Here is a 23,045-nt window from a genome sequence, read left to right on the forward strand (position 1 = left end):
AAGAGCGAGCACTGGCAGGGTTTACGGGGAACCCCTCCGTGTGTCTCACCTGGGCAAGCTGATCAGTTTTTCCATATAATAACAAGTTAGTGTTCTACCGTTTTCTAAGATCCCTTTTAGCTCTGAAATTGACATTCTTTGGCCCTAAAAAAAAAAAAAAAAAGGCTTAAGAGAGGTATTTCTTTGGATATGATCGGTTCTTTTTCCCTGAGAATAACAAGGACAACAAACTGTTATCCATATTGGGAGTCTTCCCCCATGCGCTCTTAGGGCTGAGTTAGGAAAACAGGGTTAGTTTTCTTTTTGTTGGGTCTTTCACCCGGAGAACTCTTGGTCGGCTCTGGGGCGAGCCCTCACCCTTGGTTGCTCCCCAAAACCGAGACTGCAGGCGAAGCTCTGACCCGACCTCACTCCCCACCGGGAGCGGTGGGACTGGTGGAGATTAGTCCCTGGTCATAAACAACCTCTCACTTCCCCTCCCCCCGCCGCGGGCCCGCCCGTGGTGGGACCGGCCCTCCCAGGTTCAAGGAACCTCCTCCGGCGACCGCGGGCTCGGAGCTCTCCGCGGAAACAAGACCGCGGGGCCTGACCCCTTGTGATCGGGTGTTTGACTACTTTACTCATCCCCTCCTCACTCGTCCATCGGGGAGGCAGTTCGAGAAAGCGACCTCACGAGGGGAGCTGAGACCAGCCTCCATTTCCCTTCCCCCGACCCCTATCACCTCCAACAGCCAAGGAGACGCCAGCGGCACTGACGCGCAGACTCACAGCCGCGGCCGTCCTGCGCGCGCCGCCGCGTCCCCCGCCCCCACCCCGCGGTCTTTCCGCGGTCGGTCCCCGCCCCTTCCCGGAGCCCGCCTCCGCGTCTGCTGGCCCGCCTGCTCGTCCCAGGCGCTCGCTCGCGCGCGCACCCGACGCCCCGCCTCCGCGCGTGCTCAATAACTGTTCCCGGAGCTGGCCTACAAGCTTCCCCCTCCCCTGAGCTGTTTGAATATGCTAATAAGAGGCTTGGGTTTAGCCAATAGAACAGCGGGGCGGTGCATCACGTGGCTCGAGGACGTGTCAGGGGGCGGAGCCTCTGCAGACCCTGCCCGAGTTAAAACCGGAGTGTGAGAGAGAAAAGCGCTTCAGTAGCGAGAGGGGCTGAGAAAGTGGTGACACCGCCGGGGTGCGGAGGGAGTCCCTGAAACTTCTCCCAACAGCCCCAGGGCCAATCTCCCCTCAGCCCACTCCCCTCTTCGCCAGCTCCCAGGTCCCCACTCCCTGCACCGGGGGTGGGGTGGGGAGCCGGGCCCGTCTCCCGCTGGGACACACACAGGGGCCGGGAGCGGGGACGGGACCCCCGAGGCGGGGGGGACGGACCGACCGACAGACAGACGGCCGGGCGCCCGCCCCAGCGGGCAGGCAGGCAGGAGGAGGCGGAGGCGGGGGTACGACGGGGAGGACTGGGTCTGGGGAGTTTCCTCTCAACTATCGGGGGAGAAACTCCCCGCAGCCGGAGGAAAGACCCAGACGGTGTTTTCCTCCCCGGGGCCGCGCTCCCCCGCCCCGCGTAGCGGCGGTAGCCGCCGCCGCCACCGGCGCCTCCACCTCTACCATCTCCTCTTTCTCCACCACCTCGGGCCCCGGTGTCCCCGGCCAGCACTATGCCCATCTTACTGTTCCTGATAGACACGTCTGCCTCTATGAACCAGCGCAGCCATCTGGGCACCACCTACCTGGACACGGCCAAAGGCGCGGTAGAGACCTTCATGAAGGTACCGATTGACCGAGCCCGGGCGGAGACCGGGGGCCGGCGGCCCGCGGGCGGCAGGGGTGGGGGGGAGGGCGGCCGGGGGCGGCGAGGCGGAGGTGTCGGGGACCTGACTGCGGGAGCTGCCGGGCTCGGGGACCCCCTCCCCCACCGCGCGGGCGGGCGGGCGGGCAGGCGCTGCAAGCCGGGCTCGGCCCGGGCCCGGGCTCCAGGCGGTGTGTGGGGGCCGATCTGTGTGTGGGGGGCGGTGTGGAGGGGTGGCCGCTGCGTGTGCGGTACTGTGGGGGGGGGCGGCGGGGCTGCTGGGCGCCCCTTCGCCTCGTAACCTCGCCTCTGTGCTTCCCTTTCGCCCGCCCTGTTCCTCCTCCCGTCCCCCACCCGCTCTCCCACAGCTCCGTGCTCGGGACCCTGCCAGCAGAGGAGACAGGTATATGCTGGTCACTTTCGAAGAGCCACCCTATGCTATCAAGGTAACAGCCCTCGCCCTCCCCCTTCCCTTCCCTGTTCCTTCCTCGCTCGCCCTCCCCGCCCCCCCATTCACCCTTCATTATGCTCCCCTCCCCCACCCGCTGTGCTCCAGGCGCTGAGGTCTTTTCCCCTGCGGGCTCCCACCCCCTCCCCCGCTCCGGAGCGTCCTGGCGCGGCGCGGAGTCGCTGGGTCACCGCCGTCCCCTCCCCAGCCCGGCCCGGCGGCGGCGGCGGCGGCGGCAGCGCTGCGATCAACATGGCCGACATTTCCCCTCCGCGGCGTGAGCGGCAGCAATGAACTGTGGGGGATATTTATTCAAGTTAGCCCGAGTGACAGCCGGGCCCGGCCGCGCCGAGCCCGGGTTTGCATTAAAGGGGACTCGGCCCGGGGCTCGGCCGCGCTCGCCCTGGGTGGCGAGTGACCGGGTGGGCTGCTGCGGGGTGGGTTAGGCGCTCGGGATTCTTCCTCACTGGGCCGGGGGGCAGTGGGACAGCCGTAGGTTAACTTCAGAAGTCCTGCTCACTTCTGCTTTCCACTAGTACCTTTGCATGCCCGAATTTTGGGTAGTAAGTTAGGGAGTACATTTCCCGTGGAAGTTATAAAGTATTAAGGCTGTTAGCCACCAAAAGCTGTAAGCAAGCAGGTTTTTTTTCTTGGCCACCTTTGAAGAGAGTTTTTCTTGGCAGTGATACGGTATTAACACGTTAAGCAAACCATACTGTAAAGTGAAGCAGCTCCTTGGTGAACAGCAGATTGTAACGGCTGTCCATGTGTACATGGCTTTAAAGGATGAAAAACTCTCACGTTTTTCTTTTCAGGCCGGATGGAAAGAAAACCATGCGACGTTTATGAATGAACTGAAAAACCTTCAGGCTGAAGGACTTACGACTCTTGGCCAATCCTTAAGGACAGCTTTTGATTTATTAAATTTAAATAGATTAGTAACTGGCATAGACAACTATGGGCAGGTAGGTTGAATATTAAGGTGGAAAAACAGTTGATTTTTCTTTCTGTGAAAAAACACAATCAAGGCCAAAAGCTATATAACATGAAATAACAAGTATGAAACATTTCAGATTCAAGTACAATATGCACATAATACAAAAGTGAAACCGACCATACGGTATATGGTTTTAATGCCCTCTTTTTTTCTCCTTAAAATATATATGTACTCAGAATTAAGAGTCTGAATTTTGTGCTATAGGATTGACATGAATTTGGTTTTAATCCCTTGAAGTTCACTCATGTTATAAAAGGGGAAAACATCCTGCTTCACCACACTCAGTTTCTGTGATACTCTACCCACAGGCAATTGTGCAACTACTGCAGTGACTTACAGACACTAGTTGATTAGTGATCTTCATTCCTATATTACTAAAAACGTCAAAAGAAATTTTTCCATTTGTTTTATCAGGGTTTATTTTAACCATATTTTATAGCTATTCTGGAAGGTAAGATTTTCACTGGAGTGCAAATACCTGAGTACATTAAGACTTCTCAGCTGTTGAAGCATCTACAGAAAGCAACTATGCAGAAAGAATTCTGAATTCATTTCTGAATTAAATTGAAGGTCCAGAGGTTATTATTTTTTAACTCCAGACTTTTGGAGAAGAATTCTCTTTATCATTCTGTTCCCCCCCCCCCCCATTATGGTTCACTATGAAATAATGCAAGGTAGTCCATTATAACTTTCAAGATTGCTGGCCAGGAAAATAAAAGATACTGATAAATGTGTAATGTTACACATAACAAAGGAGTATTAAACCTAGGTTCAATTTTGGTTGTAGTTCAGAAACATTATTGCCATAAGGATACATTTAGGAATACATTTTGTGCTTTTCCCAAGCTCCATGAGTCACAATTTTCATGAGTTTGACAAATTTCAGGGAAATCCTTCCTGTGTCTACAACTTTCGGTTGCACTATATAGAAAGAAGAATTGTTCGCTTCTTTTAGAAATGTTTATGCTTTACTTAGTGCTATTTGGCACCTACACATTTTTGAAAGTTGTTAAATATAATCCCATGGCTCTTAAAGTATATGTGCAATTCAGATTCACTTTGTTCTGTTTCTACTGAATTGTACCTCCATTGCTTAATTCAGTAAGTATGTATTTTCTTATTACATAAATTTTTGTTTTCTCTGTTTAATAATTTTGCAACATTGGTTATTTAGGTAGGTTTGCCAGGAACTTTTCAGTTTGTTCCTACAAAATGGATTTCTTTTCCTTTTATGTTCCTTTGTTATATGTAGTGCTATATAGGCTTATTGGTAAGGTTTTGATCTAATCATCTTTGAGTTCCAAGACAAATTTGAAACTTGCATTATTTGGTTATTATTTGGTTGCCAGGTTGTCAGTGTATAGAAGAACTACTAATTTCCTGTTTCTCTGCATCACATTTCATGAGTGGGCGAGGCATTTATACACATTTACGTCTTACCACCTATCAAAAATATTTCTTAGCATGCTTCCTTAGAAAAGCTGATTTTCATGGAGAGACTAAGGACGTTTGTAATTTAAACCTGTATTTCCCTTTTCCCAGTTGCCATCTTCCACCAGAGAATACTTAAGTTTTTTTTACAAAATGGTTGAGGTTAAAGGTGGTCCTGCTGTGCTGTTACCACATTGACCAAGAGAAGAGCCTGGGGATTAGGCTGTTTTGCATGTTAGGATTTATTAATTCAAGAAGGGGGAGGGATAATGCTTCTCAGTTTTTTTGATGAATAAGCAAGGATGCATGTTTATGTCCTGAATTGGCACATAAAAATGACACTAGCATTAAAATAATTGAGGAAGCCACTATTTTCAAATGAAAATAATTGAGTAAAGTGTTTAATTAGAAGAAAACATTTGCCCACAGATATTTTTCATCATAGGGCTTTATCTTGCTTATTTAAATATATGTTTCCTGTTCAAAAAAGGATAGATTATTAAGGATTTCGAATGCCTGAAATACTTAATACTAAATATAGTTCATGTATTTTCTTTCTGAGAGTACTTTGTGTTTGCCTGTTTTCTGTGAAATACCTTTATTCTGTAACATCATTGTTTTTACATAGATACTTCTCCTTACATACTCTATACAAGGACCTGTAGAGAACCCAGAATATTAAATACTTGTATTATAATCTTATTACTGATAGAAAGGAGATAGGTGAGCTAGATGAAAGGGACAGAGGATATTTTTATAGGGCATCTAAAACATGTAAGTTTCCAAATAATTTTCTTGAATCTCTAAATGTGGGTACATATGTATTTGTTTAGATACCCCCATACCTACTCTTTGCACGTACATACACATGTGTGATTTTCCATAACTAATACCGAGTATTTTTAATGTCTGTGTTGCATGTGTTAATTTAGTTGGTATACCTACAAATAAAACATCTTTGAGGTATTAGTAATTAGGTTACTATCAGAATTTGCAGGGTGTCCGTAAGGTGAAAGTAGCTGAGAAAAGATGACTGTTGGTGAACATTTTCTTCAAGCACTTTGGACATCCCAGTAAAAACTTCCTTGCCGTTGCATATAGAAATCCTTCTAAATATTTAATTTTGATAATCAGTACCGTTTGCTGGTATTTCTACAATCATGGAATAACATAAGCTTCTAGTTAATTATTTCCTTAGAAATTATAGCAATACCTCATTAAATTGCATATCATTGCATCAAAATGTGACACATGTGTTTTTCACATGTGTTCAACAGGGTTTCAAGTAATGCTGATCTTTTGAGAACCACTGAAAATCTGAACCAGCCTTAATATCTAAAATTAGGACATGTATAAGGTTTTGGAGGTCTGATTAAAGTCATATATTTAGTTAGATTTATTTTTTTCTTATTTTTCCAAATTGTTTTATTTTCTGTGGATGTTTTCAACATCTTTTTTTTTTTTTTTTTTTTCTTTTTAAGTTAGGTTCTGGTTAGATGTAGCTGCTAAGTATTACTCCAGCCTACAATTCTTTGTTTTTTGTTTTTTGGTTTTTGTCACTGGCTGATTTCTGTATTCCTCCTACCCAATATACGACTGATTAAATTGTATAGGACTTAGAACTGTAACTAGCCTACTACCCTGAGCCCTTGATGAAGATAATCCTTGAGCAGTATCTAAAAGGACATACATTATGTGCTTAATTTTTTAAGAATTTTCAGTGCCAAATTTTACTTCATTAAAAAATAGTGGCTTTTAAGACAGGATCAAGTTGAATGAATCTTACTTAGGGAGAATAATTTTAACCAACTTTATTCTTCAGTATAAAGAAGTTTTTGTGAATTTAGCAAACTCAGGTAGAGTTTTAATAGAGCTAGTTTGTTCCTATTACCCAAGCAGTATCTATTTAATACTCAAGTAGTACAGAATATAGGCTTTCTTTTAATGTTGGTAGGTGAAGTAATGAAAACTTGACTCCTGTTTGGGTTTTTTGTATCCCTTAGGCTGTCAACAAATGTATTAACAATAGTTTTATATTTATTGACCTACTACACACATCTTTTCAGAAGAAAGTAGCTTATTATGCTTGAACATACTATTGTGCAGAGTATTAACTGGAAACAGTGGTGAACGGTATTTTGTAAATTTTAAGTCCCTGAACTTTTTTTTCCGGATTTTTAGATTGTGCTAAAGAATACATAATACCAAATTTACCACCTAATCCTTTTTTAAAAAAAAATTATTTAAGTAATCTCTACAACGAGCGTGGGGCTTGAACTCACAACCCAGAGTGATCAAGAGTTGCATGGTCTTCTGACTGAGCCAGTCACGTGACCTCCATTTTAGCCATTTTTAAGTGTATGATTTGATAGTATTAAGTATATTCACATTTTTTTTGCAACCAATCACCAGAACTTTTTCATATCTGCAACTTTAACCTGTTAAACATAACTCATTTTTCCTTTCCCTAGCCCTTGACAACCACCACTGTATTTTTTATCTCTATGAATTTGAATGCTCTAGAGATAGCCACACATAAATGAAATCCTACAGTGTTTGTCTTTTTGTGACTGGCTTATTTCATGTAACATAAATGTCCTCACCTTTCATTCCTATGTTAATTTATGCCAGGATTTCATTCCTTTTTAAGACTGAATAATATTCCCTTCTGTGTATATACCACATTTTGCATATCCATTCATCCATGATGGTCACTTGGGTTGCCTCTACCTCTTGGCTGTTGTGAATGAATAACGCTGCTATGTACATGGTGTGCAATGTCTCTTTGAGATCCTGCTTTCATTTCTTTTGACTATATACCCTAAGGGTATATAGTGGGATTGCTGGATCATGTAGTTTTATTTTTAAATTTTTGAAAAATTCCTATTTTCCATAGTAGTTGGACTGTTTTATATTCCCACTAACAGTGAACAAGAATTCCAATTTCTCTACGTCCTTGTCAGTGCTATTTTCTTTTTTTCGCCATCATAATAGGTGTGAGGTGATACCTCACTGGTTTATTTACATTTGCCTAGTTACTTATATTGAGCATCTTTTATATGCTGGTTGCCCTTTTATATATTGGCTTTGGCAAAATGTCTGTTTAAGTCCTTTGCTCATTTTTAAATTGAGTTATTTGGTTTAAGTATTTTGGATATTAACCCCTTACCAGATACATGATTTGCATATTTTCTCCCAGTTTGTGGGTTGCCTTTTCACTCTTAATGTCCTTTGATGACAGAAGTTTTAATTACTGATGTAGTCCAGTTTTATTTTTTTCTTTCATTGCATGTGCTTTTGGTGTCATATGCAAGAGATTGCCATACCCATTGTCTCTGAAGCCTTCCCCCTATACATTTTTTAAAAGAGTTTTAGTTTAGTCTTGCATTTAAGTCTTTAATCCATTTTTTTTTTTAAATATTTTATTTATTTATTTGACAGAGAGAAATCACAAGTAGACAGAGAGGCAGGCAGAGAGAGAGAGGGAAGCAGGCTCCCTGCTGAGCAGAGAGCCCGACGTGGGACTCGATCCCAGGACCCTGAGATCATGACCTGAGCCGAAGGCAATGGCTTAACCCACTGAGCCACCCAGGCACCCATTTTGAATTAATTTTTGTATGTGGTGTATAGTAAGGGTCCACCTTCATTCTTTTGCCTGTGAATGTCTAGTATTTATAACACCTTTTGTTGAAGAGAATGTCCTTTCCCCATTGCAAGGCCTTGGCCAGTCCTTGAACTTAAAAACCTGTTAAAATTATCTTCCATAATTTTTTTTTTTTTTTAAATTTTTTATTTTTATAAACATATATTTTTATCCCCAGGGGTACAGGTCTGTGAATCACCAGGTTTACACACTTCACAGCACTCACCAAATCACATACCCTCCCCAATGTCCATAATCCCACCCCCTTCTCCCAAACCCCCTCCCCCCGGCAACCCTCAGTTTGTTTTGTGAGATTAAGAGTCACTTATGGTTTGTCAATCTTCCATAATTTTTATTGGCCAATAATTCTTATTGGTAGATAGAAGACTCTATAGTCAAACTTGATGAAGAGTTTTTTTTTCCCATCTTTAACTGTGTAAAAGCAGTGCAATAGCCAGAAATGTGAAAATTGGAATCCCAGTCCTAACTTTGATATTAAATTACTATGTAATGTAGTGTAGTCACTTGACCATCCTGTGCCTCTGCTTCTTCATATTCTGGATTGCTAATAATGAAGACATTGTACTCTTATTATAGAATTGATTGGAGGTTTAAATGGGATGATATATTAAAATTACTTTCAAAATTGTGACGTGCCCAGGAGACACAAAGCATACTTTTCCCCCTCAGTAGAATAGTTTTTATTTATCTCTAGTTATTATTTTTCAGCTTTAAATGTGAAGTTATAAGAATTTAGAGATCCTTAAAGCAGATTTTTATCATAGGCTTTGAAATCTTACAGCATATTCCGTATATATTTTTTTCCCTTGGGCTTTGTATTGCTTCCTGAGGATGCAGTGTGAAAAGTAAATACTATAACTTGGCCAGAGTTGTCTTAATGGCAGTCGGTAAATATGACAAAGTATAGGGATGGTGTTTTTTAAAACTGCATTAAATGAAAACTAGATGTAAGTTTCAGATAAGTCAGAAAGTCATTTTTTTTGCAGGAGTACAAGTTAGAGAAGGAACCTTCACAGAGGACAAAAAGCACATGTTTTAGGATTCTTTTAAATGGGGAGCTCCCCCTAGTGTGTTTAAGATGAGATTTACACAAGTTTGTTTGCAAGGGACCTTTGAGGAGTGCATCTGTTGGGTATATCAAGGGATGTTTTAATAAGATTTGACTGAGCTCAAAGTAGATAAAGATGGGTATGATTCATTTCCTATTGAGCATTAGTTTTAAAGTTGGGAGTGTAAATGAAAAATTTGAAGACCCACATTTTACTTTCTTTGAAAACACTTGCTGTCATTTTTTCTTCATAGTTTTATACTCTAAGTCTCTGTTTTCTAAAGGATCAAAAAACTACTCTGCCATGATTTTTCAAAAGAAAATGAAAAAGAATATCCAAAGGACATTATTGCATTCTTAATTACAAATTATTGAAAAGAAGTCATAAGCATAAAAGGCAAAAAATAAAAGGTTTTACTTCTTCAAAGAGAATTTTATTTTGCATTCATGCAAGAGAATGGTATATATTAAATTATGTACAACTGAAAATTAAAAGGCCAGGAACAAATGTAATATTTGAATGAAAGAAATTCACTTATTCAAGTATTTTTAGTTGGTTTAAGGTCGTTTGTGGTTAAATTGGTGAAAGGGTTGTTTAGCCATAATCATTTCATGGATTTCTATGGAGACATTGTACAATATTTTATAACTTGAAATTTTCTTAGATATTTAAAAATTATTTATTTTAGCCAATATTAACCCTTCGCTTAAGTTTTTAATCTATATAAAATCATATTGGTGGGCTTTCATTGTTTGTTTGGTTGATCAGTGCCTATATATACCAATCCTGTTTTCTTTCATTTAAAAAAAGTATTGTTCTTGGGCGCCTGGGTGGCTCAGTGGGTTAAGCCACTGCCTCGGCTCAGGTCATGATCTCAGGGTCCTGGGATCGAGTCCCGCATAGGGCTCTCTGCTCAGCAGGGAGCCTTTTCCCTCCTCTTTCTCTCTCTCTGCCTGCCTCTCTGCCTACTTGTGATCTCTCTCTGTCAAATAAATAAATAAAATCTTTAAAAAAAAATAAAGTATTGTTCTTATATAAATTAATTTTTGTTTAGCCATATTATTAATTTTCTTAATTTAAGCATGGTCCCAGACCATAAATGAAATACCTTTTTTTTTTTTTTTAAGATTTTATTTATTTATTTGACAGAGATCACAAGTAGGCAGAGAGTCAGAGAGAGAGGAGGAAGCAGGTTCCCTGCTGAGAAGAGAGCCGGATGCGGGGCTCGATTCCAGGACCCTGGAATCAAGACCTGAGCCAAGGCAGAGGCTTTACCCACTGAGCCACCCAGGCATCCCTAAAGTTTTTTTTGTTTGTTTGTTTGTTTGTTTCTTTTTAAATTTGTCTTTATTCCCTGGTTCTTTGTCCTCCAGCCTTTTTATTGAGGTATAACTTACATGCATAAATTCTAAATGCAAAGCTTAGTGAAGTTTTATATACACTTCTTTTTTTTTTAAAGATTTATTTATTTATTTGACAGAGATCACAAGTAGGCAGAAAGGCAGACAGAGAGAGAGGAGGAAGCAGGCTCCCTGCTGAGCAGAGAGCCCGATGTGGGGCTCGATCCCAGGACCCTGGGATCATGACCTGATAGTTGGTTGCAACAGTTGGTTCTGTTGGTTCCCACTCTTTGGTTCCCGAAAGCAGAGGCCTTAACCCACTGAGCCACCCAGGCGTCCCTTTATATACACTCTTGAGAATAAAATTGAACTTTTGCATCTGCTGACAGAAGTTTTCATTGAGCCTTTATATATCTTTTACTGTGACTTATTTTATGGGACTTTAGAATTGAAAGTCATGTTAGAAGTTTACTCCATCTTCCTCATTTTATACATAAAGGCCAGAAAGGTTTAAAATGTTTAATTTCTTCACACTTACAAAGTATTTTAAAAGATTGAAATTGGTTGTGGAACAATTATGCATATTTTATTAGTAACTTGTATGTTATTTAAGAATCAGTTTTATTTAAAAATATAACCAGTATATCTGAATCCCTTTTGGGGGTATGTCTGTAGTTCTTTAATGGAATATAGTTTCTTTCAATTCTCTGTGAAAACCAGGTATTTCATTTTGTCAGTGTGTTATGTTTAGCCTTTCTTGTCACACTGTATGGAAATACTGTTACATGCAGTTGGATTTTCTTCCTACTCACCTGTTTGGAAAAAAATAAGAATATGAATGTGGGGGATTAGTTGACAGGATTTTACACCACTATTATTTTAAGGCCTAGATACTAATAGATGTATATACTTAATGGTACTTCTTGATTTTGTATTTCCTAGTTTATTAAGTTTCTGATACAGTTTGTTCATATAGAGTTAAAACCTAGTCAGTTGATTAGTTGGCTTTTCCAGTGTAGTATGCCAGCCAGTATGTGTGTTACAATTATAATTTTTTATCTGGTTTATAAGGTTTGTAATAAGTTAACCATCATGTTTCCTTTGATGTAAGATAATTTTGAAAACCTCTAAGCTTTGTGTTTCAAGATTCAGAAAACTCTTTGGTTCTGTTGGTTCCCACTCTACCTATGAGTTCCATGGAATACTTCTGCGTCAGTTTCCCCATTAAGAAAATGAGATGAAAGGATCTGTGCTGCAGGATTATGGTGAAGATTAAGTGACACACAGCGTAATTTACTATAACACCTATTACCATTTTTGTGAATTTCCTTGTTTTGAATTTTAAAAATGGGTATTGTGGGCCCATAAGAGTATTTTTTTTTTTAAGATTTTATTTATTTGACAGATCACAAGTAGGCAGAGAGGCAGGCAGAGAGAGGAGGAAGCAGGCTCCCTGCTGAGCAGAGAGCCCAATGTGGGGTTCGATCCCAGGACCCTGGGATCATGACCTGAGCCGAAAGCAGAGGCTTTAACCCACTGAGCCACTCAGGCGCCCCGCCTGTAAGAGTATTTTATCTAGCGTTTTTCAGAACAAGCAGTGTCATGATATGGAAAGAACTGCTTTATTAGAACTGGCTGTGCCTGGCTCTGCTGCTTACTAGCTTAGGTTGTATTGACAAGTCCCCTTAATCTCACTGAGCTTCAGATTTCTTATCCTCAAAATGATGATAGTAGCAATCTAAAGAATTTTTATAAGAACTAGAAATATTTGTGGGGCACATGGGTGGCTCAGTGGGTTAAAGCCTCTGCCTTCGGCTCAGGTCATGATCCCAGAGTCCTGGGATCGAGCCCCGCATCGGGCTCTCTGCTTGGCAGGGAGCCTGCTTCCCCCTCTCTCTGCCTGCCTCTCTGCCTACTTATCTCTGTCAAATAAATAAATAAAATCTTTAAAAACAAAAAAAATGAACTAGAAATATTTGTTAATCAGCTAGCAAAATGCCTGTTTGGCTCATGGTAAAAACTCAGATGATGATGATTGTCATCCCCAATGTTATGTTAAACACATAACAGGATAAAAGCTTTCTAATCTGAAACCTTAGAGAAAAGTTCTGTAAGCCAACATACATCCAATATAAGAAGCTAGAATTAGCTATCTAGTCATTCTAGTGAAAGTAAAATTTTGTGCCACAAGGAACGTAATGGTTTTTTGACTTTGAATTGAAGCTCTATAGATGGCTCCAGAAATATTTCCCCCTGGTGTTAAAAAGTCTTTTCTCCAAAATCTATGTATCTATCTGTCTATCTTTCTTTCTTTCTTAACATTTGTTTATTTAGAGGGAGAGCGTGAGGGGGAAGGCCAGAGGGAGATGGAGAGACTCTCCAGCAGACTTCAAGCTGATGTGGGGCTCGATCTCATGACCCTGAGATAGGACCTGAGCTGAAACCAAGAGTTGGACGCTTTACCAACTGTGCCACACAGGGGCCCCCCAAAATCTGTCTATTATTCAAAAGTAGTATGGTAACATGAGTAGTTTAATAAACCAGACATGTTTTGATTTTCAAAGCAAGTTTTTAATCTTTGAGGACATACAGATCTGAGTCCATTTCTAGGGCTTTGTATATTTTAGTGTTCAAGTTGGTGATGTTTGGGATAGAGGTTGGAGGATGTTCTTGTGGAGAAGAAAGGTCAAATGTGAAATGTATGATCCCTTTTACTATTTGTAATGTAGATTTATGTGGGGAAAAGCAGGAAAAGCTTAGGAAGGTTTTTTTTAATGTGATAATAGTTCTTTTTTAGAGCATGTGCAATTTGAAATTCAGTTATTGGTATAGTGAGAGGTAGTTGCACATAAAAAAATAACTTAAGAATCTTATAATAAAGAGGATTAGTTATAACCAAAGGACAAATTTACATCAGCCTAATAATTTCTTATCAAGATTTATTTTAGTCCCTACACACTCTTGCTTTTTTAATCTGTGCCTTAAAAGGGTATGGCATGGGCGTCTGGGTGGCTCAGTTGTTGAAGTGACTGCCTTCGGCTCAGGTCATGATCCTGGAGTCCCGGGAACGGGCTCCCTACATAGCAGGAGGTCTGCTTCTCCCTCAGACCTTCCCCCTGTCTTGCTCACTTGCTCTCATTCTCTTTCTCTCTCAAATAAACAAACAAAATAAATAAAATCTTGAAAAAAAAACAAAAACCGGGTATGGCATTTAAACATTTTCCTATCCTTAGTTTTGCCTAGATAAGCTGAGGGCTCATGGCAAAGGTCCTTGGAAGGTTTATGTCATCTAAAACCCGTTACAGAAATGAAAACAGTTCTGAGTATGTGAGAAAAAGAAATTGTAGCATTAGCTATTAGTAATGTACTTTTTAACTAGTAAATGGCAGTGTTGATGCTGTCATGTTAAAGGAAAACCTTTCCTTTGCCTTAAAACTAGTGAACCTAGTTAGGTTTAGGAAAGATCAACAAAGTCTTCCAGTTATTTTGGAGTTTGAACACTAGGAGTATCCCAACAATTCTGAAATAGATTATTATATTATTATAAAGAACAGATTATTTTTAGTCATAGGAATTGAAGATGATTGAGTATGTAGTGTTCTGTGAAAGGTTAGGCTGCAGACCCTAGTAAGTGATGTTACAAAGGCTCCATCTACAAGACGATGATAGGCTATACAGTACTTTTGGATTATCAGGAATAAACAAAACAATGTCTTTGTGGCCTCTGATAGTGTCCGAATTGTAATAGTTCCTGGTCATTTATGTACTTCATCAGGTAACAACTAATGTAAAATTTTGAATTTTTGTTGCACAGTTTTGTCAGTCTGTTTCTCTAAGCAGTAAGTTAGAAAGAACAACCAACATTGTCTCCAGAAAACAGGGCCTAAATCAGGTAATAGAATGAGTAAAAGGTCTTTATATGTAAACTTTATTGTTAACCCAGAACAGACAGTGTCTAATCCCCACACAACATTATACTGAATGTAAATCTTTTTTTTTTTTAAGATTTTATTTATTTATTTGACACACAGAGAGAGGAAACACAAGCAGAGGGAGTGGGAGAAGTACGCTTCCCAATGAGCAGGGAGCCTGATGTGGGGCTCTATCCTAGGACCCTTGGGTCATGACCTAAGCAGACGCTTAATAGCTGAGCCACCCAGGCGCCCTGAATGTAAATCTTTAATATAATAAAGGAAGAGTTATTCATAGAGCTTCCATTTTAGTGAGCTTATAGCAACTATCAAAAATATGTAACAATGTCAGTCATCCATACATGACATCTGCTTTTTTATGAGGTTCATTGCTAAGAAAAGCTTGGTGGGTTTGTATGTATAGTTAGAGGGGCTTATAAAAAACTTTTTGGCAGGAGGCCCAAATATTATGGGGTTAGTTTTTTGTTTCCTAAAAATGTCATTTATTTTGATAATTTAAAACTTGTAAACATTTGGGAAGGGACTTAGCACAAGCATCAATAAGTGAGTCACAATCTAGGAAGAATAGATTTTTAGAAGCTGTTTTTACTCAAGTACAAATACCTATGTAATGGGTTTTGAGAAATTTTAATGTTTCCTTCTAAGAAACCTGAAATTGGGGTACCACCAGTTCTTTCATAGAAAATGAAAAATCATATTTTTTACAAAGCAGGACCCCTTAAAACTAGTCTTGAATTACGATTTATCCAATTATTTTCAAGTTGCCCTTCAGCTATAGCACATGGGAAAAAATAGTTTTTCTTAGCGCTTATCACAATATTTTTTTCCTTTATTAACTTTAATGCTCTATTGCTAACTTTACTGACATGAAACATTTATTAGGTTGTTCCTCTTCATTTTCAGTTGTAGTTGTGAAGATACGTGCCACACTATGGTTGAAGTACATCTGGTTTGTAGGAGGGCTGTTGTATGTGTGAATGATTCTTTTTAGACCATATATGTAGCTGTTCAGAAGGAATTAGCCCTAATGGTCAAAGATATGATTTAACTAGACTTTTGCAAAGGTAATATCTATAGATTTGGTGGTAATCAATACCCTAAGAAGATGATTAGTTTAAATGGTATAGGTAGATTTGTGTGATTTAATGAGGTCAAAACTTAATCTGTCTTTGAAAATATGTTTTCATCTTGGCCTTTATTTTTTACTTTTACTGCCATGTTTGCAACATGTTTACTATTACATAATTTGCTGGAATAATTTTTCCCAAATTATTATTATCCAGTCCATTTCAACATAATGGGTATGTTAGGTTCGTTATCCTGAATGTTAGTATTTCTTAAGTAAGATGATATTTCTGATATACTGTCATTACTCTGTTTATGCCAGTATAAACACTACTGCTATTACTTTTTAAATATTGCCAAAACTATTTATTTGTTAGGATACTCTATTCAAACTTAGGCTCCCGTTCAAATGTAAAACTCAAAATCTGTGAAATTACTAAATATTTACTATTTGAATATATTGAATTTGTTACTTTTGATGCAGTAATTCTTAGCCCTATATGTTACTGAGTTTCCTTAACATTAATTTTTTTCATTAAGTCATGTTATTCTTCAGTTCTTACAGTATTTCTTACATGATTACTGTTTGGCTTATTATTTAAATCAAATAACAGGATATTGCTCCTTAGTCGTTTTATTAAAACAAATTATCTACTTTTGCTTAAGTCTTATTCCATCTGTTTTTAATGCTGTTAATATTTTTAACAGAAGGAATTATATGGTTAGATTAAAGAACTATATCTGTACACAATTGTATAATAGAATTACTTGAAACTAAAAATATATATATCTTTTAATGTGGAATTTTAACATGTTTTTCTGTAGTTCTAGACCTTAATGTATTCTCAAATGCTAGGTTTTTATATACTCACATATTTTTAAAGTTTTATTTTTGGATATACACATTTTAATTTTGAAGAGTACTTGTTTTAAATATGTAATAAATGCACATGGTTAAAAAGTTCAAGTATTAGATGTTATACAGTTGCTCACTTCCATTCTTCAGAGGCAACCATGGTTAATCAGTTTATTTTGAATCTTTGAGAGATCTTTCCTGTATATTCGAAGGTACTATTTTGTAAGCACTAATTTCCTAAGATGAATATTTTAGACTTTTTTCATCAAAGATTCATTTATGCCATTCCACTTGAGATAGTAACTATAAAAGTAATAATCTTAATGAACTCTAAAACAAACATAAAACTTATAATTCTGGCCTTGGAATATTGATTTAAATGTAAGCCTGTTAGGCCTTTATTGACTTAAATAATTATTATATTTTGTTTGGAATGTTTAAATAACCAGTTGAGTATTCATCCCTATAATGAACCTCCCCACCCTTTAAAAAAGCTAAATCATATTAATGACAATAAATTATTAAATAGAAGATAGCTTTAGGATATCAAAACTGATTTCATAGATCTTATTGCTATAGTTCGAGGCAAAAGTAAAAAAAAAATGGAATTGACTTAAGGAAAAATATTAAGTATATAAATATTAGTACAGGTAATAAGCAGATACTGAAAAAATTCTGATTGTGTTATGCAGTTGCCTGAAGTTGAACTAAAGAATGTAATTTATAGTAGTTGGCTTGTGTTATGAAGTATGTATTAAAAGCTTTTCTCAGTTGTATATAGTTGTAATTGTGTTTATTATCAGTTTATCAGTCTTATGACTAAGAAGTCTTTGGATGTGAATTGCATCCTAAGCTACTTTTCTTTTAGAAAGAAGCTTAAAGTAGGTGAATATTATCCTTAATGTTGTTTCTGTATTTTGTATTTTCTCTGTAGAATCTGAATTTTGTCATTATATAGGGAGTTTCAAAATTTCTAAATGAAAGTGGTTTGTTATATTTCAGAGGTACATGCATTGTTACTGTTTATTAGATATGTTAATAGAGGAAAATAGGATAGATGATGTCAGCTTCTTGTTTTTATTTATGTAGATTTTACAAAGATGTAAATAGGAGACCTAAAGGTCTAGTTTAGCAGCTTTTAAGTATCATTACAAAATTTTTAACGAAAGTCCTAGTTAGTATTTGTCCAGTGTATGCATGAGAACTTTTACTAATGTAGTAATTATTTCTCAGGGGAACTCTTTCCTTTTAACGTATTTGCTTGTTGTTGCTGTTACTTAACTTGAAAGGAAGTTTTAGGTTGTAAAAAAAAGCACAGGCTATTTCTGGAAGTTTTTTATTTTCTTGCTAGGTTATAGCTTTTAGCCTAGTTGCATAAGATGTTATACATCTTAACATTTTTGTTGACTTCTTTGCCTGTACCTTTCCTGGAATATGGCAGAGTAACTAGACAGGAGGAGAGCTGGAGGGCTGATCGTGGGTACACATGTTCCCTTCAGTAGACCCTTTAGCTCATTGGAAAAGTAGCTTTGACTGGCACTTGGCTATCTTTATGAGGTTGTTCAAAGGACTGGTAACATGGTGGCACCAAAGGAAGACGAGCCCATTTGTACTACAGCAGAGGTAGACACGGAAGGTTTTACTGAATGCTCAGGGATGCCTTGCTTTTGCTTCAGAAGATAATAGTTAAGACCTGTTTAAGGGTACAGTAAAATTCCTATACCCCATTCCCTACTACATTTTAGATTAATTGGGCAAAAGTAAAAATGCTGATTCTGAAAACCAGGTTAGTTTGTATTTAGGGGAAAATTAACATTATTTTTATATTTTCAAAACTTTGGAAAATTTAAAAATTTTCAAAAAGTATTCTTTTTTGCAAGAATGCAATAATAGATTGCAGTAGATAAGATCTACTTTAATTCTTTAAATTTTCTTATTGATATTTTATACCTTAATTGTTCCAACACCATGATAATACTAAATTATTGAGTATTGAGTATTATTGAACGTATTTTGCTTTATGTTATCTTTAGAAAAAATTTTACGTGAGGTTTTTGGCCAATATTAACATCAATTTTCTTTTTTTTAAAATCAGTTTTCTAAATGAAAAGATTTCCATTAGTAAATAGCTCTAGAGGTAGAATATTATACCCTGCACTATATTCTCAAGGGACATGTTTAGATTTCTTTATGCCGAAGAGCCACAGCTCTGAGAGAACTATCTTAATTTTAATTCTGCTAATGGCAAAAGTAAACTTTTAGTCCCTCTACTGGTTGCCTTTGTTGTAGCAGAGCTTAATATTATTTTTGGGGGGAGATTTTATAACTAAGAGGCTGTTTATAACTTTATGATCAAAGTGAATTTTGCAGATATTCTAATATGGACAGTCATCCCCAAATTGAGTGACTTCATAAACATACTTGCCGGGAATAAAAATGTAAAGTAGTTATTCTTAAATATAAAGATTTGGGAATCATTAAACTGTGTTGATTTGGCACCAAATGGCTAATGACATTATATTGCAATGATTAAATCACAACTTTCAGACCTTTGAAATGTTAAATAATTTCTTATAAAACATGAAAAAAACCCCAATCTTGTGATACTGGTAGTCAACCAGAAATGTGTTTTAACTTGCTGGGTAAAACTGTTGTGAGAGAAAGATGCCAATTATTTTTTGTGCTTCTGCCGAGAGTAAGTGCACTACCAAAGGCAGGGGAGGACTAGCATAAAACTGAATCTAAAAAGACTTTGCTGCAGCAACATCATCTGATCTTTTTCTGCAGTTGATTCAGAAACTTAGGCTTAAATTGATTAATTCTAACACTCAAAGGTAGGGATAATTTATTCCTGAAGAAATAAAAAAAGTCCTTTTGTATATATATTCATTAAGTCATTATTCTAATTTTTATGGGACTAATCCTGTTGCTTTTCTTTGTGTGGTTCTTGACTAAACTCATTTCAGAGAGGAAGAGACCTTAAGCATGGTAGGGTTAAATAACAGGTGAAATAAGGGTGGTCATTTTTTTCCTTACTTTTCTCTACTTTTGATCTCTCTGAATTTTTCAAAATTTAAAGCCTTAAAGAACTGAATGTTGTTTTATCTTGCTTTTGTATATGCTTTTTAAAAATAGGCTGAAATTATTAAGTTTTCAAAAGTAGATGTTTATTATATATATTGTATTCTGTTTCAGTGTGTTTTTTTGGAGTGGAGGTGTATTGATTTATATATAGAAAAATTGGGTAACAAATCACAGAACAACAGGACACTAAGGAAAGGAATAATTCTTCTGTAGTTAATTTTGCTGCAGATAGAATATATTAAATAAAAGCAAACTAATTGTAACACCATTCACTGCTGGGTAAATATGCCACAATCCAGGTTGGTATAGAATTGTATTCAAGGGAATTTATTGGTCACCAATAGGACTTTTAGATGATCGTATTTAGAGTTGGATTAAGATTTTGGCTGTGCCAATTACCGGTTGGGTGACTTTGGATTATGTTATTTAATCTCAGTGAATATTTTACCTCACCAAGTTTTTAGGGTTAAATGAGATAATACATCTGTTTTATTATTGTTATCAAGTACCTGATTATTCTAGTAATTTCAGGCCTGGCCTCTGTGGAAAGTATTATGTGGATGACTCTAGTAGAGTTTCAGCTAAAAGCTTACTATCAAGAAAATAACTTTTATTTTGATGTTTGAATTTAGCTTAAATTTTAATACCTTAAAGACTTGACTAAATTTTAATTCATTTTAACTTGATTTTTAGATATTACAGTCCTTAAGAAAGTGTGTATTAGTTTTTGGATGGACATCATCATCCATAAAGTTCTTTTTTTTTTTTTTCCTCCTAATTTAATTTAATTTATTTATCACAGAGAGATGAGAGTGCATCTGCACACAGGCAGGGGAAGTGGCAGGAAGAGAGAGGGAGAAGTAGATTCCCGGCTGAGCAGGGAGCCCAAAGTTGGGCTCCATCCTGGGGCCCTGGGATCATGACCAGAGCCGAAGGCAGATGCTTAACCTACTAAGCCAGCCAGGCGCCCGCATCCATAAAGTTCTTAATATGTCATAGATCATTGTTCTTTACTTATAGATATAACTAACTTTCTGGCCTCTGGAGAATAATTCTCAATGTACTTACATAGGAATAAGAATTGATGGATGTTATACTTTTATTCAGAAAATATGGAAGAAAATTTTGAGTTAGGTTAAAATGTAGAGGTGATACAGAAACACTGTTGCAAGTATTTGGTCCATGTTGTGGTGGCTTTAAGAGATTTTACTGATTTGTTTTTGAAAGGCAGCAAGTCATACAAACTAGTTTTAGCTTAAGGGTGGAAGCAAGATACAATAATACTGAAGGTAGGAGGACGTCTTGATCTTTTTTATCTCCCTTTGCCTATTTTTGATCAATAGTCATATTTGTAGAGATCAGAAGAGAGTTTTTGTTAAATGTACACTTATCATTTGTGAGATTTGAGATTATGTATCATACACCTAACACAATGCCTGATACATGATTGCCATTCAGTAAATACTTGAATGACCAACATGAATAAATGGACAGTGGATGACAAGACAGATAGAGAAGGCATCCTAGCAAATTCATAAGTTAGAGAAGGTATTTATATTGAGGTAAAGTAACATATCTATATATTTTTTCGAAGCTTGTTGTAGTTTGAGTAATTCTAAATGGTTCTGCGAACTTGAGTAGGTTTGTATTAAACTATGGTTGGTGAATCGGTGATTATTTAAGTGCTCAGTGTGCAAATATTTTATGCTTGGTGCTGAGGAAGAAATATAACATGATCCTTGCCTTCAGTTGATTTAAACACATGAAACCATAGCAAATAATACAAGTTAGTGTATTTTTAAAAAGTGCATAGCAGTTTTTTTTTGTGGTAAAAAACACATAGCAGCTCAACCATCTTAACCGCTTTTGAGAGTATTCAGTAGTGTTGAGTGTATTCACATTGTTGTGCAAGGTGTTATATATTAAAAATAATTTGAGAAGGAGAGAAGATAAATGCTGTAGGGAGTAATATTCAAAATGTACTCCATGTGGGACACCTGTGTGGCTCAGTGGGTTGAGCCTCTGCCTTTGGCTCGGGTCATGGTCTCAGGGTCCTGGGATCGGGCCCCTCATTGGGCTCTCTGCTTGCTAGGGAGCCTGCTTCCCCTCTCTCTCTCTGCCTGCCTCTGTGCCTACTTGTGATCTCTGTCAAAGAAAATCTTTACCAAAAAAAAATGTACTCCATGAAACCACTTCAAATCCAACTTTATTTGAAGAAATATTCTATTGTATCTGTATTTTTACTGAGTCTGAAAATTGTCACTATTAGAATTTGATGAGGAAGAACTAATTAAGGGCAGGCTAGGGAAGGCTTCATGGAAAGGGACTTAAATTGGGCCTTCCGTGCTTAGGAATTGGATGGGTAGTGGGCAGAGAAAAGGAAAGACATTCTCTTTGAGGGAGCCAGTCGACGCTCAGAGGTGAGAATGAACATTGCCTATCTTTAGGTCCATGAGTAGGTATGTGCTGTGATAAGCTAGTGATTGAGAGTTGTATAAATGTAAGGGAAGTTTATTGAACCATAGAGTATTACATGCATATAACCCTTCCATATCCTTGCTATTCCAAAAATGGTCTGTGGATATTAGCATCTCCTAGGCTGCAATCGTGTTAGAAATATGGAACCTTAGTGTTCATTCCAGATCTGCTGAATCAGAACCTTTATTTTATCAAGATTTCCAAGTGATCTGTGTGCACATTAAAATTTGTCATATGCTGTTCTACATTGTATCCAGCAAAACTTCATTTTTTCCTTTCTTGAACAGAGTTAGTAGAAAAGAGTTTTTGATACCTTCGATTTCAAACACAAGGTTGACCCTCTTGAACTTCTTTCCTCTGGTCATAATTTTGTCTTAAATGTGCTTAAATGGGGTATTGTTTTGCTCCTTGTTTGTCTTAAATGTGCTTGTTTATACAGTTGACCCTTGAACTCCATGGGGGTAGGGGTGCCGTTGCTTAATGCTTCATATCATAAATGAGAGCCATTTGTATGTAAGAGATAATAAGCTTATGTTTATTTGGTTCCCTCACAAAATGCATCCCCTAGAATTGACCATAGTACTCAGAGTAATGTGGCCAGAGATTTGAATGGGAGTTACTGAGGCTATTTCACCTTGCGTGTAGAGCGGTTAGAGTTTTGTGCTACTGTCTTCGATTGCCTCTGCTTTTGTTTTTGTACCTTCTCTTGCTGAGCAGTTTAAGTAACCATCCTTTTTAATTTTTCAAGTTGGCCTCTCATTACTTTTTCCTAAGCTTAGAAGAGCCATACTGTTCCCATGGAACTGATTTTAGAGCTCTTCATCCATATATCCAGTCACTTGGTTAGACACTTCGATTACAAGCATAAATTATATTTCCTTGTAATGTTCACCTACTATTTTGGCCTTTCTAAAAAGTTTCTCA

General features: G+C 38.1%; 1 protein-coding gene across 2 annotated transcripts in view; it reads left to right on the plus strand.

The window, feature by feature from the left end:
* The first annotated feature begins 1,090 nt into the window (after positions 1–1,090).
* INTS6 (integrator complex subunit 6) overlaps positions 1,091–23,045 on the plus strand; it is a 90,360-nt gene continuing 68,405 nt past the window's right edge. Inside the window, exons 1-3 of one of the 2 annotated variants that reach the window (XM_059378134.1) lie at positions 1,091–1,757; positions 2,146–2,223; positions 3,041–3,190. In XM_059378134.1, coding sequence (XP_059234117.1) covers positions 1,647–1,757; positions 2,146–2,223; positions 3,041–3,190 — 339 coding nt within the window. In that variant the 5' untranslated portion in view covers positions 1,091–1,646. Of the gene's footprint in view, positions 1,758–1,840; positions 1,969–2,145; positions 2,224–3,040; positions 3,191–23,045 lie in introns of those variants that run through there. The other variant, XM_059378135.1, reaches the window with a different exon arrangement.

The sequence above is a fragment of the Mustela nigripes genome, chromosome 15 (genome assembly GCF_022355385.1).
Source record: "Mustela nigripes isolate SB6536 chromosome 15, MUSNIG.SB6536, whole genome shotgun sequence".
NCBI lineage: Eukaryota > Metazoa > Chordata > Mammalia > Carnivora > Mustelidae > Mustela > Mustela nigripes.